The sequence below is a fragment of the Vulpes lagopus genome, chromosome 24 (assembly GCF_018345385.1).
Source record: "Vulpes lagopus strain Blue_001 chromosome 24, ASM1834538v1, whole genome shotgun sequence".
NCBI classification, from domain to species: domain Eukaryota; kingdom Metazoa; phylum Chordata; class Mammalia; order Carnivora; family Canidae; genus Vulpes; species Vulpes lagopus.
In genome coordinates this window covers 16,188,601-16,208,711 of record NC_054847.1, presented here as the reverse complement: position 1 = coordinate 16,208,711, position 20,111 = coordinate 16,188,601, and the positions used below count along the sequence as shown (strand labels likewise).

The 20,111-nt window shown below is 39.7% G+C and overlaps 1 protein-coding gene across 6 annotated transcripts in view; it reads left to right on the top strand.

Moving 5' to 3' along the window:
* The window catches only part of NCKAP5 (NCK associated protein 5), a 947,236-nt gene that overhangs the window by 128,985 nt on the left and 798,140 nt on the right, over positions 1-20,111 (top strand). For all 6 annotated transcript variants that reach the window (XM_041739534.1, XM_041739539.1, XM_041739533.1 and 3 more), the window contains one exon: positions 13,128-13,257. In XM_041739534.1, coding sequence (XP_041595468.1) covers positions 13,189-13,257 — 69 coding nt within the window. In that variant the 5' untranslated portion in view covers positions 13,128-13,188. The remainder of the gene's footprint in view (positions 1-13,127; positions 13,258-20,111) is intronic.

Genomic DNA, 20,111 nt, shown 5'->3' with positions numbered 1-20,111 from the left:
GTTGACAATCCCTGTGTTTTTTGTTGTTCTCACCTAAGATCATTCATGTGGCTATGGTCATCTGAAGACTTCATTAGAGCTGCGGGATCCAAAGTGGGCTTACCTAGATTATCTTGCAGTTGATGTGGCTAGTCACTTCAGTTCTCCTTCTCCAGTGGGCTACACTGGGCTTCTTCTTATCATAGTAGTCTCAGGGTTGTAAGAAGGTAGAAGCTTCAAGTTTTCTTAGATTTTATGTCAGAAATCATCATCATTTTTTTGCTTTTGTATTTGTCAATAGAGTCATAAGCCCTTTCATAGTCAATAATTGGAATGGGCACCACCCCTAGACTGACAGAACATCAAAGACTCATTTCAAAGGGAGAAAGGGCATTCTGGGATGGAAGAAAATTTTGACCATTAAGCAATCTACCACGCATTTGCATTGCTAAATCGGATCACTCATAAATGTAATAATCTAAATTCTCTCTTTAATAATCTATATAGGTAAATACAATCCAATGAAAATCTATACATTAATTTTTAGAGAACACAATGAGATAATCCTAAAGTTCAACCAGAAGACAAAAATGAATACAGATAGCCATGAAAATTTCCAAACAGAGCAACAAGGGAAACTGGACCAACAAAATTTCAAAATATACTGTACCTTCATAGTTAAAACAGTGTGGTAATGGTGCAAGGATTAGGCAAATGGATCAGTATTTTTTTTTAAATAGAGAATCAAGGAGAAGAACCATACATATATTGAACTTTGTTATTGTGAGGGAGCATTCCAAAACAGTGGATGAAATTTAATCACAGAATTAATGAATATCCTTTTTTAAAAAGATTTATTTATTTATTAGAGAGAACATGAGCAAGGAGCGGGGGAGAGGGACATAGACTCTCCAGCTGACTCCCTGCTGAGCATGGAGGTATTGTGGGGCTCTATCTCAAGACCCTGAGATCATGACCTAAGCTGAAATCAAGAGTTGGGTATCTAACAGCCTGAGGCACCCAAGTGCCACTGAGTATCCTTTTCAAAGACAAAGTTAAATCTAATACTTTATACCATGGATAAAAGTATTCAGTATTCAGATATACTATAAAAATATTAAGAGCATGTAATGGAATTCTTTATCAATTTAGAAGGCATAAAGGAAAAGGTTGATGAAATTTACTATAAATAAGTTACACATTCTATACAATGATGAATAAAGTGAAGAACCAAGAGATAGACTGGGAGAACATATTTGCAATGCCTGTTCATAAATAATTAACACTCAAATTATAGTAATATTTCTTATAAGGCAATAAAAAGCAATAGGAGTGAGAGAATGGGCAGATAACCTAAGCAAGCTATGCAGAAGAGAATAATTCAAATGACCAGCAAACATAAAGATGCCTAACTTCACCAATAATCATGTAATGTAAATTAAAGCAATGGGATTTTTTTCTTTCACTAATTAATTTGTTTTAAGATTGATTCTATTCAGTAGTGACAACTATGTGGAAAATGAGTAGTTTCACCTCTAGTGATGACATGCATTCTTAAAATATTGTCAAAGGCTAATAGGCAATTTCTATCAAAATTAGACAATTTTTACACCACAGTTCCACCTTTATAAATCTAAACCTTAGAGAGAAACTCAGGCACAAAAGATGCATATACAATTCTAATGGCAGTACTGTCTAGAATCAGAAAACAATGGAGCCTGTCTAAATTTCTATTCATAAGTTAATAAACAATTTATTGTTCATTCATTCTACAAAACAACATAGAACTGTAAAAAAAAATGAATTAGGCCCTTCTGTATTGAATATATTAGGTGAAAACGTCACAGAGAAATAGATGTTGATCCCATTTATATAGAAAGAAAAAATCAATATTTGTATATTTCTGCAGGTAAACTTGTGGAAAAACTATTAAAAGTCATTACCTCTGCGGAGAGGAGTAAAAACATACAGTTTTCACATTAAATAATGTGCGTGTTTTTACTGCTTATATCTCTTACAATGAAGATTAGTGCGTATGATATAATTTTTAAAGGAATCTGAATGAAAGATGTTATTAACTTATAGATTTCATCAAGTTCTAGGAAGCTTCAGAGACAGTGACAAGGAAGCCAAGGGCTGTGGAAACTTTCTCATAAGAGATAGTGTTGAAGAACCTGGGCATCTTGGGTTTGAGTAAGAGAAAACTTATATTTGCTCCAGGAAACAGAGCTATGGCCAAGCGGATGAAAATTCAGGAGACAGAGTAAAACTTTCTAATTATTCACGACACTCAAATGTGAGCTAGGTTTCTGAAAAAGGCAGTGGGAGCTTCTGTTACTGGAAGAAGCAAGCAGAGACAGGGCAACAATTTTTTAGGCTTATTTTATAGACAGTGACTGTATTGTTGGGGGGTGGGAGGGGGGGAGAGGGGTCCAAAAGAAGCCATTTAAACCTTAGGTTCTGGGATTCCAAATGTCCTGAGTAGATATAAACATAAAAATTACTGTGCATGACCTATGTAGTCCATGATGCATCTCAGATTATGTCTGGAACAAAGCCATGACATCTAGCTAGAAGATCATAGTTCTATGAGAAAATTCATAGAATTTCACCTTTAAGTGGAGCCAGATAAGCTCTCCATTTTAAATTTCAGATCCTTCAGCATCAAAGTGGAATTCATCGACCAGAAGCATCTGCTTATTAGACATGCAGAATCTCAGACTTTACTGTAGACCTACTTAATCAGAATCTGCATTTTTAATGAATCTACTAGGGATTCCTATTCTTGAATCTGAGAAGCACTGATTATCCAACTATCTATAGAAGAACTTCTCTTATTCTGGAGCCTTCAAAGTCCAAATAAAAAGAAACAACTCATCAAAAGAAAAAAAAGCCTAATTAGAAGTTTTGATTAGCACTGCTCATAATCTGGGAGACATGAGGACAAGAAGGGAAGTATGGCCATATATATATATACATAGATATATCTGCATGGGTGTACGTGTAGTGCATATACATTATGTACACACACACACACACACACACACACACACACACACCCTTACCCCCACTCTCTCTAATTATCAGTGCAAATTGGTGCTTATCAACTATTTTACTTTTGAAAGAGATTTCAGCTCACCTCCCCACAAGTGAATAGCATTCTCAATTTAATTAAACACTGAATAGAAAAAGAGAAACATCTTTGAGACTTTTTCTTACATTTTGTTTTGACAGCTGTTATTACTTAGGACATCATTAATGTCATATTTCTACATTTTATGGTGTATTATGAATTCTTTCCATTGGTTTCAGCATATAAATGGTTATTTCAACCTTGCTTTACTAGGCTTTAAACATTTCTTTTCACATCGGGACTGTTTGGGACATAGGAGTTGTGGAAGGAGGTTACCATAAAAGAAGAGAAAAAAAACTCTTCAAGAGAAGAAAGCTTCCAGGTAGTTGGAAAAATTCTAATTGCCATGTAAAGCCTTAGCAAAAGTGTACTGTCGTCTGACTTATTTGACTATATCTATTTCCTGAATCGTCTTGGCTTTTCCCTTGTGTACTAACGCTTTTAATGGAAAATAATGAATTCAGCAATGTAGGGGGACATCACAATTAAACTTTGTGCTGGATCTTCTCAAAACATTGTTTCTCACAAACAGTTTTCTTAACAAGTCATGTTGTCTTTTAGCGGGCTTTGCAGACTTTAGAGCAGATTCTCCCCAACTGGCCCCAGATGGAAAAAACACTCTTGAAATTGGATGGTTTTTTAAGTGTAGCTCTCCACAGCCTTCTCAAAGGAGGTGGGGGGGAAGCTTGAACAGAATGCATTTAGTAGCATGGTCTATAATTCCCCCAGCAGCCCACGTTATTTGGATGTTTTTGCTTCTGGCTGTGGAATTTTTCTAATTTAATTAACTCATTAGCGTTAGCAGATGACACAGTGTGAAAATTCTTTTCCCCAGTCACTTATCTAAATATTCTTCCATTCCTCTGGGGTTATGTGCACACTTTATTTATTTTTAAAGTTATTTATTTATCTGTCTCATTTTTACAGTGACTTTCCCCTTAGGAGTTCATGGGCAACATACGGGCATTTCATGTAACGTACTAGAAGCATTTCTTTAAGCAATAAATGGAAAGGAGGTAGAGGAGGGAACAAAACAGGGAGAACAGCTTTACTGAGAAGGAAGGGGAGGGAAAGAACAGATGGTTGGAGAAGAGCAGCCCGAGCTGAAATGCTTATCCTGGTCCAAAGCCTTGCTATTCCATCTCTTAGCTTTTGGTTCATACACTGTAAAAATGTAGCAATAGTTTCTGTCTGGAAATCAGCTGGAAATACTTGAATGGCAATGAAGGCAAGTTTTACAGGATTATTCCAACCAGAAATGAGTCTTCTTTGTGCCAAAAACATTCATTCATTCACTTTTTAAAAACCTTTTATGATATGAATCTTCCTTCCCTCAAAATCTGAGGATGTGTTCTTTCCTTTCTCTCTTCTCTTCTCTTCTCTTCTCTTCTCTTCTCTTCTCTTCTCTTCTCTTCTCTTCTCTTCTCTTCTCTTCTTTCTCTCTTCATGAGCTCTGGGGCCAAAATAGATATTGAATAAAAATTATTATTCTTTTTTTAAAAAAAAGATTTTATTTATTCATGAGAGAGAGAGAGGCAGAGACACCAGAAGAGGGAGAAGCAGGCTCCATACAGGGAGCCCGACGTGGGACTCGATCGTGGGTCTCCAGAATCACGCCCTGGGCTGAAGACAGCGCTAAACTGCTGAGCCACCCAGGCTGCACTTATTATTGAATTCTGAATGAAAGAAATTCTGTTGAGTTATAACTAACAGTTATTGAGTATCTACTCAGGATTTGGTTTTATTTAAAGATTTCATTTATTTATTTGTGGAAGAGAGAACATGAGAGAGAGCATGAGAAGGGGGGAAGGCAGAGGCAAACTATTTGCTGAGCAAGGAGCCCAATGCAGGACCCAAACCCAGGACCCTGGAATCAGGACTTCAGCCAAAGGCAGACACCCAACCTACTGAGACACTCAGGTGACCTCTACTCAGTACTTGAAAATGAGCATCGTAAGCCTCAGAGCCATCTTGGTAAGATGATGGCTGCTGCTGCTATTTTCATTTTATCCAGGAAGAAACTGGGACCAAGTCATGTTAAATAAATTGCTCAAGCTCATAAAGATCACTTATGGTCATAGAACTTTTCAGCAGGATACTTTGAACTCAGGACTCTCCAGGATGCTGCTACCCAAAATGATGTGGATGTAGCAGAGTCAGGATGGAAGAGCCTCAAACTGCCATGAGGAAGCTTCTTTGGGTTCCTGCTGAGAGAGAATCATAACCTGACTTTCTGTAGCAAATACGTCTTGGGTAACAGAAAGCATTGACACTGAGTTGTATATTTTGAAAGGCTGAACTTTATGAACTTTTTTTTTTATTATATCTCAACTTAAAAAGTATTTAAATAGTAAGAGTTGGAAATGATTGAATGGTAGATGTTTCGGAGGTGTGAAGAGCTTTCCCTGTCCTTTGTTCCTAAGGAGCTTAATTCACATTAGTATCTGTTCTTTCACTGTTGTAGTTTGCTGAGCTGCATGCTGAACAACAGCAAAGATTTCCAGGCCCTGCCTGCGCTGGAATCCCCCTAGTTCCTGGGTTGGAGGTAGCCGTTTATGTAAAGGGAGCATGAGGCAGTAATTCTTAGGGTTTCTTTCTGGCATTTAAACTATCAGCTGTAAGCTACTGAGTAGCTTCTAGGGTGAGAAGCTTAATAAACATGAGCCATGAAATCATTCTTTAAAACCAATTTTCATCATCATGCAAGATTTTCCTCCGCTTCAAAGAAAAAAGCTGTTGTCACATCCTGCAGAGAGTGTTTCCAGCCACTAACTTATCTGGCAAGGACTGGCCACATTTGGGAAATCTGTTAGCATGCAGTCTTCTAAATCAGTTTCAGGGTGCTGTTAGGACTTAAATAGACATTTTGTGGTTGTAAGTCACAGCATTTGGCGTATTTTTTTTTTATTCTCCTGTCCAGAATGGAGACAGTGGTTTTCTGTTCCAAGTGTGCGTGCACACACACCAGCACTCACACACTTCTACACATTCACACGTGTGCAACCCCACACAGTTATGTACATGTGCAAGTACTTCATGAATGGATGTATCAATAGCAAAAAGTTGTTGAGCCAACCTACCTTCTAGGAGGAAACTACTGTATGTGTGTGTTTAAAGTATAAGAAAAGGCAACTGCTTTCCTTTACAGGGACCTAATACATCTGGATGAAAAGATTTCAATATAAAGCTGACAGGAGTTTCAAACATTCTATTTGGTAGCTATAAGCAAATCTTACAGATTCAGTTTCCTCTTTTCCCTCCTGCTCTTTGCACTTAGAAATAAGAGCAGGATACTCTTGGAGAACAGTGGAGAGAAAGGAATGAATGGGTCTGGAAGCATTTGAGTCAGGAATTTCTTCCACTCTTGTCCTTGGTTTTAGAGGTTCTTTCCCCCGTCCTCTGAATGATGGCTTCACTCTGAGTTTCTAAGATTCTGTTTGTGCATTAACTTAGAATCTAGATATGATATTTCTGTCTTTAGTCAATATTAATTTTTGCATGTAGCAAAAGACTACTTTCGGCAAGATGATTAGTGAGCTAGACAGGATGGGCATACTGGGGAGATGCCGATCCATATTGTTCGTATCTAATATTCTTCTTCTTTGGGATCAGTGTTTTCAGATTAAGTATTATTAGTTGCAGTGACTGAAAAAAGGCAGTTGTTTCTGCCAGCAACTGTGTGTCCCTTGGCCCTCAAGGAAAGGAAGGAAAGCAAGAAATGTGCTTCACCCTTTCAAACTGGTGCTGCATGTCAGAGTCATTCAGGGAGCTTAAAGTAATGAAAACTGCATCGGCCCCTAAGAATCCTGACTGATTTGATCTCTGTGACTCCCCTGGGTGACTCCAGTAGATGGCAAAGTTGAGGGACCACTGCTTCAACCAGTGGTTAACAACCCAGGCTGCTGCCACCATACTCTAGTGCCTGGGGGCCCTGTGCCTAGAGATTCCAGTGATCTGAGATGGGATATGGGCATTGATGTGTTTTACAAGGTCTGCAACCAGGGTGGAGATCCATGAACTGCCTTGTCAGGGACAAGAAACTTGCTGCCCTTTTCTTTGGTCTTTGGCACGTTCAATTCTGAAATCATTCTCTGTAGGATTTATACCATTAGGAACTAGTATACTGGATACTGCAAGGGATGTGTCAGTGAGCTTGCCGGTTGTCTATGAGGCTGCAAACAATCCTATTTTGCATAGTTTGTTGCTTAACGAAGCTGACTGAAAAAGTGTCCTGAATCTTACTTTGTCTCATCGCAACTTCACAAGAACCTGGTGAGAACAGATTGGCGAATGTAAATTCACAGAAGTTAGGGAACATACTCAAGTTTACATGGCAAAGAAGGCTGAGAGCTAAATCTTTTAATGCCTTTGGTTCTACCTTTTTACTCCATTTCTTCCAGGATTACCATTAAATTTTCAAAACAGAGGTGGGAAGTAGGGGAATCAGAGAGGCAGGAATTGCTATGGAGAAAAGTTCTCAGAATATGTGTGAGTGTATGAGAGAGTGTGAATAGGTGTGTCTGCGTGTGAGTGACAACGTACTTGTGAGCAAATATGCCTTTGAGGTTTATTTAATGGTGTTTGATTATAGTCCCTTGAAAATTATACAGTTTGTTAATAAAGTCTGGCAGAAAAAAGAAATCAGTGATGTCTTTAGGAATATTAAAGGACCTGTCTAGCATTGAAAGGCCATTATTATCTGTGAGAAAAATTAAAGAGAGTTTATTAAGGCCAACAGAGATTCTACAGATACCTAGAAAATGACATTTTCATCAGTAAGAGAGAGATGTACGTGAGAGGAGAAGGGAGACTGATATCAATGTCCATCAGGCAAAAAAAAAGATGCTTAATTTCCTGTCTTCCTTCAAATCTGACCATTTTCCTTCCCTTGCAAGGAGGGAGAAGCTTCCAACCCATCACTAGGAGGCAGATCTGTGTTCTTTATAACCAGCGTTGTTAGAAGCCACAGAAAAGGCAGGAACAGGACTCAGTTATGGTACTTTGTAAGTTCAGGCAGGTCCTAAGCAGTAATTTTTAGGTTGATAATAGTTTTAAAATCATGATAAAATATTTTCTTTGAGGCTTGAGTATGTCTGTGTGTTTGGCTATAAAAATAATTTCAGGGTTATAAATGTGTATAGCAGTTCTTTGCTGTAGCAATGTTATATTGCCACCTTGCTCTTTATGTGATCACAAAGACAGCTGTAAACATTCATTTATTCCTTTATTCACACGAACAACAAATGTTCATTGAGTGTCTGCCATGTTGCTATGCATCAGGCATTATACTACCTCAGAGAACATTGAACTTAAAATATCGTCCCTGCTCTCCAGGAACTTAGTGTCTGGTGGGATTTTTAATTCCATGCTATTGTTCAGAAGGCTTACATAAAGGAGACCAGGAATTCCCCAAGGAAGGCTGGCTGCCTGTCCAATGGTATCTCCATGGGGTGTGACTCAATTATTGTCAAGCCTGGAAAAGAGAAACTATTCTCAATCTTTCAAGCAGGAAGAGAGTTGATGCAAGGAATCTTTTAATGAAACTTGAAAACGCTGGAGGAGCAAAAGGCATAAGTTGGTGGGACTGAAGGACTGAAAAGCTGCTTCTGCCTTTTTAAATACTGAGCTTGTTGGGGGAATCACAGAAGGTACTGGATCATGCAGTCACCTGCTGTTGATGCTGCTCATCAAGACCTCTAGACCTTCAATAAAGACCTCTCTAGACCTTCAATAAAGAGAAGTGTATAGCAGGGGAAGGCAGGGATGGGTGGGTGGTAGTGAGGGCGGTGAAATCCAACAGTGAATTAACCAGCAGAGAGGGTCTGGGAGTAGCCACTGACACTCAGAGTTTTCTGTCAGGTGTTAGACTCATAAATTTATTAGTACCCTTCGATATGATCAGACTTTGAAATCTGACTGAAATTAAATTGTATGGACTGAAATGTAACCCCTGGAAATTCATGTTGAAGTCCTAACACCCAAAGGGACCACATTTGGAGATAGGGCCTTTTAGGAGGTAATTGAGATTAAAAGAAGTCATAAGAGTAGGGGCCTCATTCAATAGGACTGATGTCCTTATAAGCAAAAGAAAAGAAAGAGGCACCAGAAGCATGTATGCAAAGGAAAAAGTCATGTCGGGGCACAGAAGGTGACCTAATGCATGCTAAGGAGAGATGTCTCACCAGAAACCAACACTGCCAACACCTTGATCTTGAACTTCCAGCTTCCAGAACTGTGAGAAAATAAATTTCTATTGCTTAAGCCACTGAGTCTGTAATATTCTGTTATATATTGCAAGCTGACTGATATACTAAGCAAATATCTAAATGATGAATATAAAGAGTCAAATGCTGACTTGCAAATTTGTATTAAAAATGTAACTTTTCAAAAGATTGCCTCCTTATATTTGCTGGTCAGCACATTTCTTCTTCTATAAGCAAAACTACTTGTGAATCAAATAAAATTGGAAGGTTGTTTTATGGCAGTGGTCTCTAAGCAAGGGGATTTGTTGGATGATACAAATGGCCAATGTAATACCAAAGTATCTGGGATCTGACATACTCACGCCCCCTCTAGACATGCAGTGTTTTCTGGGTATGTGTAAATGTGGGCACTGTCTTTCCTCAACAATGCTGGAGGTGGAGTGTGATAGCCTTCCTGATTTTTCCTTTGTGGACTCCTCTCCTTTTCATATTGATACAGCCTGGTTGCCACTTTGTTTCATGCATGGGCTTGCTTTGATCCTTTCAGATGACTTTACTTTGATCCTTTCCATGATTGCTTTATGGGATAATTCATGAATTTTCAAGTTCTTGGTATGGTGGTAGTACATACATTTAGGATGGTAACTGGCCAGGACACATTGCTACCGCTGTACTACTGGTTGCCATTGATCCTGTCCTTCTGATGGGCTAATTCCTGTGCCTTTTCAGTTGCTGAATCTTTTGAAGGTCAATTTCTGCCCAAATAACTGACACTATAAAGTATGAAAAGAAATTGACCAGGCTAAACCGTTCAATCAGCCTTCCACATAGCAGGCTGGGCTGTTTCAGGACTTTTAAAAGGATCCCTGTTTCCCCAAATGACAATCCCATCAGCCTATATGGAGCAATAAATCGAGCCACTAGAGTTAGTCATGAAAGAATTTAATTATATTTACCAGAAGGGATGATCAATATGTCTGATATTTAAAGCTTACCTACTATGTGCCAGGTACTGGGAAAACTCTTTTAAATAGATCATCTCATTAATCATCCCAACAACCCCACTCTGAGGAAAGTCCTATTATTAATGTCATTTTATGGATGAATCAATTGAAGCCTATATAGAGTAAATGGTTTGTCTAATGTTACTAGCTAGCAAGGAGTAATCAAACCCTAAGATTAAATGTTGTGCTCAGAACAAACAAGTTCTCTTGTCCTATAAGATCCTTGTGTGATGCAGTTGTCGCTTTATGACTTAGAACTTGCTCATCCATTATCTTCCCAACTCATACTTAAAAAACTGGTTCCCTATTCTGGAGGCATACAAACCTCTTTCTGGATTTTTCCCAGCAGAAAGACTAGACTCTATCTAGAATGCTCTTTACCTGCATTTTTATATGACTGGCTTCTCTTTTTATCATTCTGTCTAAAATGATCTCCCCTTCCACATGCTTTACACTGCAATACCACCTCATGATGGTTATTTCCTCCCTAAGCAGGTACCTCTCATGGTTAGGAGTTGTTTGCTTATTTATTTCCTCTATCTTCCATGAAGTTCCATGAAGGCAGGAATTCAGTCTCTCTCATATATGACTGCGTCACTAGCACCTAAGGACTGGGTCCTTCATACATTAGGCACTTCAGAAATACATGCTACCTGCCAAAGGATTATCTATTGCGATCTACCAAATGCCAGGGCTCTTTGGAATATGATGTAGGAGGGTGAGAAATATATATAAATATATATCCATATCTATATATATATGAAAAATGACAACAGGAAAATGACTTAGAGGGTATGTTTTTGATTGAAGGAGAAATCTTAGGACCTGAGTAGTCTCTCAAGCTGGATCCATCATTACAGAGAATATCTGAGCTACCACTCATGCATATAGCTACCACTATATGCATATAGTGTATATATCTCATACTGAGATGAGGAGGGGGCAGCAAAGTGGATGGGAACAGCTGAAAATAGGAAAGGTAAGCCCTTAAAATAAATTTCACTTGACTAATAGGTTTGCCGATAGTAATAGCACACAACTAACTTTGTTCTGGAATATGCTGCCAAAAGTTTTTTAACTACTATGCTTTACCAACCAGCATATAGTAAGAAATCCTATATTTAAACTGTGCTAGGTGATGGTGGTGGTTAATAAGTAAGTCCCTATGGATTCCTATGAAATGTGGGAGAGAAAGACATTTTTGCCCAGTGGGGTGACCAGGAAGGTCCTGTGAAGGAGATGGGACCTGTGCCAGGCACTGGAGAGGGGATAATTAGACCCAGTCGGGGTGAGGGGGTTGATCTAAAGTGTGGTTTCGGGAATGTGCCTCACATATTCAGGGACTGTAAGAAACTAATTGGCAGGAAGTAGACCTTGAACACTATGTTGAAAATTTTGGTTTTGTATCTTGAATTCAGAATGGACTCCTAGCAGTTTGCTAGCAGTTTCTGAGTGGACAAGTAATGAATTGAATTTGGTCTTCCTAAAAATGAGAGGTAGTGGATGGAGGAGAGAACCTATGGCTAGGTGGAGAGTCCATCAGTTTCTTACTACCAGACCATCTTTTGGGCAAACCCTATCTGGGGCAAAGTTGTCCCAGCCCTCCTCCTGGTGGGGGAAACAAGGAGCAAGATGCCATATGCTGTGAGCTGTGAGGCCAGGTCTATTATATCCTCATTAGATTTGGAACAGTTGAGAGGGCTATGGAGAATATTTTCTTTCAGTTTTATCAAAAGCTGATTGGTATATTATCCTACTTAAGTTTAGCTTTTCTACAATAGCAGGATAATGGCTCTATGTTTTATGTAGATTATGAGCAATTTCTGTATTGCCAAGTGCATTCTAAACCATCAAAGATGTATTAAATTATGTTAACTTTAGTATTTATCTGGTTTTTAATGTAATCTGTGCATAATTGTAACTTACATGTAAGTTGTAGTTTATTGCCTTTATATCATTTTACATCTATCATTTGATCACCAGTGTTACCTGTTTTCGCAGTTTAGAAAGATGAGTTTCAGAGAGGCTGAATGGCTTGTCCAAGGTTACTTGGGGAATGGGTAGGAAAGCTGGACCAAAGCCTATTTCTCTTACGTCAGGCCATTTATATCTTGGTGAAAACTGGAAGCCAGTGCTTAAAACACATAATATTCTTACTAACCAGGACCCTTGATTGTTCTAGAGCAAGCAACCACAGTGGAATATAGGGATTAACTACATCTGATATGGTAAAATGCAGTGAGTGGATATAAGTCCTCTGCCATTCATTCAGAATCCACCTGTCCTAGAGGGACTGTATCTTATAATGTTCCCCAAGTATGTTTAAATTAAATATTTTATGATGAAATATCGGCAGTAATGTTCAAGTTTCAGTTTCCTCTCCTCCGGCCTTAGACTCAGCAACTCTTGGTTACAGAACCTGGTTTTGTCAGTTTGATCTCATGGAATTTGCAGACAGCATCTATGTGCTCAGTAACAGAATGATTCTGGCTGCTAGAGGGAGGACGAGTGTGGAACAAGCGTGGCATGAAACGGACTGTTTGCTTTTTTCCACAGTCTGCTGATTCAACCTGCAAACCCATTCCCCAACTCCATTAGCAAGACCTATAAAAACACAGGGGCCTCCGTAAAGATGACTCTGACATTGGTAACACGGAGAGGTCTTTTGAGTTGAGAGAGCCCAGTTCTGTACTTAGGATTTGGGTCTGGGTATTTTGGCTTCAACACTTGTTTCTGGTTAGAAAGCTAAAAACAGGGGTCTAAACACTGCTCACTTGGATGGTAAAACACGTGCTCACTTTTTTGCAGTGATCCTGGAAACAGAAGGGGAATTCTTATAAATCACAAAGGAAAATAAATAATTTCACCCATGGAGGGAAAGAGACAGCTTGAGAAAAGAGACTTTGGAAAAAGGCTGTCTCTAGACAGCAGTCTTGTGGTAAGTACTAAATATTCATTTACCACTCTATATGTTTTGGCCGAAAATGCATTATTCTTTGACTGTTATTTCCTGAACCCTGTGCTTTTGAAACTTCTATTCCAGTTACCCCATTAGTCCTATCCCCTGGGACTTGGTTTCATTTATTTTTTACCAAGTCAAAAGCCAGCAAATTATTGGAATGTTTGTATAGTGTCTTAATAGGCAAATGTCATAATCTGTCAACATTATATATAATTACATTAATTCCAGCCGAAGTAGACTTTAACCTATACAAAAACACTACTGTAAAGCTGATGCCAAATGCCAAGCCTATATATAGTTGTTCCAGCACCCATTTATCTTAATTTGGGGGATAGGTTGGATAAAAATTTAATAGAGCTTCAAATATTGAAGAGTGAAGAGTATCTGAGATCTTCTTCGGTATGTACCATGGTTCAATAGTTTATATCTTTCTTTCTAAGGGTGCTCATACTGATGAGCGTCATTCTTAACAACCTGGTTGTGTTTGCTTTCAAGGAAAGAGACTACGTCACTGATTTTGGAAGGTTGGCTGTCTCTGAGCTCAGGTGTATACTTACCTCTTGTATTTCCTAATGCATGTGAACAGAGCAAGAAATTAAGCGACTCACTCCTTTCTCTTTTGCTCATCTACTGAAATAGAGATATAGCCCAGCTTCTTCTTTTAGATGTTGTGGAGAGATGTGCTTTATTCATTTGTATGCTTCCAGAACTTAGCCTGGAGTCTGGGTCAGAGTAGGTATCCAATCAAATTTATGTTTGTTTTTTTTTCAATCAAATTTATGTTGAGTGGATTTGTCAGTTGCACTTTTCCCACTCTGCTGCTATAGGTCTGGCTCTGCCAGTGTATAGACTAGCTGGTTACCCCATAATTGCTGAGGCTTAAAACTGTTCCTAGATGTGTTTCCAGGGATGGAGAAAAGGATTACGTTAAACTTTTGTGTTTAGTTCCTCTCTTATTCTTAGATTCAGTTTCTGTGTCTGTGTGGACTTTGCACTGACCAGCCTACTTTCAGAGGCTAAGAACTTATATAGCATTTTAGATTCTCCTCCCAGTGGATGTGCCCTTTTTTTATCTCTTAGGTCTTTCTTTTCTTTTTTTTTTTTTTTTTATCTTAGGTCTTTCTATCTCCAGGTAGAATGTGATGCAAATTGTGTGTGTGTGTGTGTGTGTGTGTGTGTGTGTGTGTGTGTATGTCTATTCCCTGGGGATAGTTTCTGGGGAAATATATGATAAAAAGATAATTTCTCAGCCTCTCCTTTGCCAAAGAAGACACTTTTTACCTATTAACGTACCAATAGGGTCTGTCCTATAGCTAACAGAGGACAGAGATGCCTCTGTTGACAGAGATGCTCATTATAATATGAACAGCACAGGAAAGGTTCTCATTAAAAAAAAAAAAAAAATTGTGGGCAGCCCGGGTGCCTCAGCGGTTTGGTGCTGCCTTCAGCCCAGGGTGTGATTCTGGAGACCTGGGATCCTGTCCCATGTCGGGCTCCCTGCATGGAGCCTTCTCCCACTGCCTGCGTCTCTGCCTCTCTCTTTCTCTGTGTCTCTCATGAATAATAAATAAAAAGTCTTTTCAAAAATTTTGTGTGTGAGGGAGAAAGCTAAAGCAGGTGGGAGAAGCAGAGGGAGAAGGATAAGCAGACTCTGAGCCGAGCACAGAGCTAATGTGGGGCTTGATCCCACAATCTTGAGATCATGACCAGAACTGATATCATGAGTCAGACACCTAACTGACTGAGCCACCCAGGTTCCCCACAAGAAAGATTCTCCCAACACAAAAATATCCCTGCTGATTAGTCCCTAACATCCTAAATTCTGCTTTTTGTGCCAGAGAATATGCAAAGATGCTATATATGCAAGCATGCTAAGCTATTGTCTTTCAATAATTCATAGTAGTGCTCATTAATTAAAGGTCTTGGAGCTTTCCCAAATGTCAAGCAGCTGAGCAAAATTTTGTTGAGGGCACTGGTAAACAATAGGATACAGAGCATGGAGTGCTGGGATGCAGGACAGGTTTAGGGTGGGGAGGGAGATGCAGTGAATTACTATGAGAACATTGCATACCTGAAAGTCAGAGAAAGAGGAAACAGCTTTAATGAAACCATCGTCCACATTTAAATTTTGCTCAGGGATAGGCTTGACTGTGAGCATAAATCAAAGCCTGTCATAGTAGTAGAGCTAGCTGAAAGCCCAAAACCAAGTTTGAGTTCCCATTGGCACATGGCTCTACCCTGAGTCTTGTGGGGCCTGCAGATCTATTTTCTGACTTACAGCATTGGAAAACACTGTGAAAATAAGAACCCGTTGCTTGGCACCACCTGAGAAACTTAATCCTGTTAAATCTCCCCAAATGATGCTTAGGAGAGTTTTTATGTTAGTGAAATATCTTCCTTGTTTCCTCTCCAGGTAGATTAAGTGTTATGTCTGCATGTGTATAATTGGGAAAATCCTAAAAGACTGTGCTTTCTTATGAGTAGGTGGCCTGGGATATGGGAGGCCTTAAATGCCACTCAACATTATATGGTTTAGACCATGTGACTATAAATTTGCCCTCTGTTTTAGTGTTATGTTCTTTCCTCCTATGACATGCCGAGGCAGTGACAGCAAGAGTACTTGTTTTGAGTAGATTCTTCAAGAGTGAGACCCACTGAAAGTCCCATGAGTGAATTCTGTTGTGACCATCAGGAAGAGAGGTAGACAGGGATGAGATCAAAGATGACTGGCCTGTAAAGGACTTGAACCTATGATACTGCCCTTCTCATTGGCTCCCTGCTGAAACCACACAAAGAACTAGGAGAGAAGTACAAGGTGATGATTCTGGATAAGGGTTATTAGAAAATACAAGGGGAAAGAAACACCTGGCATTATATACCACACTTGTTTCTCAAGGCATGTACACTTATTCCACCTCATATTGTTTTTTTAAATCATAGAATGCTAGGTTGGGAGTGGGTTATCCAGTCTCTTCACCTTGCAGAAGAAGTTATTACTCAATGAGGTTAAATGTTTTTCTCGAGGTCCCACAACTGGCGTACAGTGCAGGTCTCCTACCCCTCACTTCACTTCTTTACATTTTACTACATAAAATCCCAGTAAGAGAAGATGTCCCTTTGGAAAACTGAATAGAGGAAAGAGAAATATACTAAATCTTAAGTCTTGAAATTCCACCACAGAATCATTATGACCCGCTTTTTTGAGAATTAGAAGGCCCAGAGGTAATTTCCACTTTCACATTTTGCACAGAAAAAAAATTCCTCATAATGTACTGCAAGAATAAGGTACTATTAACTTCATTATACTTTTTATTTTACATAATCAAATCATGAAGTGTTGAGTAGAAATTATAGCTCCCTTGCAACAGCTTTCAAATTTGTAGGCTGGCAGAACCACAGAATAAAGAATCTCACAGTCCAGATACTGAAAAAAACTCCCCATTGGTGGATGGTCATTTGTGGTCTTCAGTCACAATTTTGCTTTCAGGATAGGACGCGGGAGGGTTTGAGTGTGTGTGTGTGTGTGTGTGTGCGCACGCGCACACACACTTGCTCCCTGGTAGTGCTGAAGTGTTCTTTGATGTTGATTTTTGTACTTGATAAATCACCTTTTTAAAGAAGAAAGTGACAGGTAAGTGAAACTGAAATGAAAAATCTGTTTCGATGTAGGGGGTAAGTACCCTGAGAGAAAGACAAGTGACTACAAGTTTGCCTTCACCAGTATGAGTGTGCCGGGTTGCTGCACCGTTGCCGCAAGTACAGTCTTCTCTCTGATAACAATAAAAATCACCCCAGAAATCGAGGCCTCTTCTTGACCCAAAGCTGTTCCACCCACCCCAGGATGCTATTTGATCAGAAAAAAATCAGTATTTCACACTGTGCTTTTTTATTTGCAAGAATCATTCCCAGGCTGCTCGTATAGCTATTTGATACTTGTAGCTATGACAGCATTTAGCTGATGAGAAGGCTGGGGAGTGAATTATCTTTTTACCAGTTCACATTTCAAGAGCAAAAATTCCCTTTTTAATTTGAGGAAAAATTACTTTTTGCTTTGAGGCACAGATGGGAGTAAGTTTCTTTTATGAACGACAAGTTCTTTCGTGGTACCCTGCTCCTTTTTTCCACTACCAGAAAGAAGACAAAACCTTGGCCACACTAGATCCTCAGCTCTGACAGCAGTGCAGTTTAGATAAACTCATGAGAGCAGGCCCCACACCAAGTCCCTCACTTCATCCTTCAGCCTCTCGATGGTTGTATCCAAACTACTAGAGTAATTAGACCTCCCAAAGGCATTCATTAAGTCAAATAAAAAGCATCACTTTCAGTGCTTTTTCACTGAAAGCCTGCTTTACATTTAAGATGTTTTAGTAGCTGTGGGATACGCTGGATAGTCACCACTTTTCCCTCCAGATCCACTCCATCCTTCTCTACCTGGCTGTGGATCCCTGGAGGACATACCACGCAGGTCTTGCCAAGAGGATCCTGTGTCTTTTGAGCATCTAGTTGGGTTAGGCCAATGGGGGGGACCTAGCAGGAGACCCAGAGGTCAGGAAGAGGGAGAGGACAAGGTAATTGCTTTCCTGGTAATGTACTGCAAGAATAAGGTTATACTTTTTATTTTACACAATCAAATCATGAAATGTGGAGTAGGAATTATAGCTCTCTTGCAACAGCTTTCAAGTTTGTAGGCTGGTGGAACCACAGAAAAAAAGAAACTCATAGTCTAGATACTGAAAAAATTGGGGGATGGTCATTTGTGGTCTTCACCACAATGGTATCTCCTTGCCTGGCCCTGGATCATAGTAACTAGACTACTCTGCCTAAGGTGACATCTTTTGTTGGGCAACCCTTTCTCGCAAAACACAGTTTTCTCTGTTCTGGCACCTTCCTTTTCTCCATGTCCCTTCAGGCTTCTTGGTAGTAATGACTCTTGGATGTTGTCAGCCTACCTCATGTTGCTTTGCTTTAGGTCTATCCATACTTTCTTGTATTGTTCCTTAACCAAAATCTTCTCAATTCAGATGATTTGCATGTGCCATCATTTTCCCACAGAGCCCCCTGACTGATACAAGACAATAGTTTGTTTGTGGAAGCTGACCTAATAAGCAGGAAAAATGATGTAACATAGAGGAGGCAAATGGTGTGGCATTGACTGTGAGGCACCAAGTCAAGGGGGGGGGGGGGGTTAAGGAGCATTGTGGAGAAGCTGTGGTTAGAACATGCTCTGAAGCAATTCAAGAGCTTGCTTCAGTAGCACATGTACTACAGCTGAAGCAATGGGGAGGACTTGGAGAAGAAAGGGGCAACCCAAGGATACAGTCCTATATCCTCTGGTAACAACTCACTTCATTGCTGAATTATTTTTTTCCCAGGGAAACTTCTTTCATATATCAAATTGTGATGGTTAATTTTATGTGTCAACTTAACTAGGCTCAAAGGTGCCAAGACACCTGGCAAAACATTACTTTTGGGTGTGTCTGTGAGGGTGTTTCCAGAAGAGATTAACATTTGCACCAGTAGATCCATTGAAAAAGTTTGCCCTCACTGCTGTGGGTAGGCATCTGATTGACTGAAAACCTGAATAGGACAAAAAGGGAGATAAAGGGCAAACCTACTCTCTGCATGAGCTGAGACATCTTCTTCTGTCCTCAGTACTGCTCTCTTTGTTTTCAGCACTATTGACTTGGACTGGGACTTAGTTACACTCTTGGCTTCCCTGGTTCTCCCGACTTCAGGTTTGGACTGGAACTACATCACTGGGTTTCCTGGGCTACCAGCTTGCAGACAGCTTATCTTGGGGCGTCTCAGCCTCTATAATCATGATTCCATCCATTATATTAAATATTTCTATATTTATACTTATATTTACATTATATTTATATTTATATACACAAGGATAGAACTCTGACAAATTCACAGATCTGTGCTGCTTTATCTTCAGTGATTTCACCCCTGGTTAGTGACCAGGAGGAATTTTAGAGGCAGGGTTCATCAAACTCTATGAAAAGCCAAATAGTGAATCTTTAGGCTTCGCAGCCCAGCTGAGCAGTCATAATGACTCAACTCTGCCTTGGGAACAGGAAAGCAGCCACAGACAATACATGAATAAATGGGCGTGGCTTATGTTCCAATAAAACTTTATTTACAGAGGCAGCATACTGGATTCTTTTTTTAAAAAAAGATTTTATTTATTCATAAGAGACAGAGAGAGAGAGGCAGAGACATAGGCAGAGGGTGAAGCAGGCTCTTGGTGGGGAGTCTGATGTGGGACTCGATCCCAGGACCCCGGATTATGACCTGAGCCAAAGGCAGACATTCAACCAGGTGTCCCTAACAGACTGGATTCCAAAGGATTCTGCATGTGGTAGAGAAATGGGAAACTTGGAGAACTAGTTCAACTTTTCCTGGGATGTGCAATGTGCTGAGGCAAGCAAAGGAGCAAGTTTAGAATGTCAAGCGAAGATGTATACACCCAAATGCATTTTTAAACATTTCAGAAAGCTCAAAACTCACTGAGACTTTTTCCAAGTGCTAAATAGGGGCATTGTTGATGTTGCTCAGTGCAGCCAGTGGATTGTGAATACTAACCAAAAAATCTGCATTTTTGTAGTGCTTCAGGCATACCTGTAGCTTTCTTGACTCTCTTGGTGCTATAATTGGGCTGCCTCTCACCATTGCAATGCCGTACAGAGCACAAACCACTAGATTGCTAGAGGTTTCCAGCTACTTAAATCCCAGCTACCCTTGACCCCTTCTTCTGATGTAAGAAATATGGTTTACTCAGTGCCTCAGACCAGGAGGCCTGACCTTTGTGCTCCAATATCAAGATT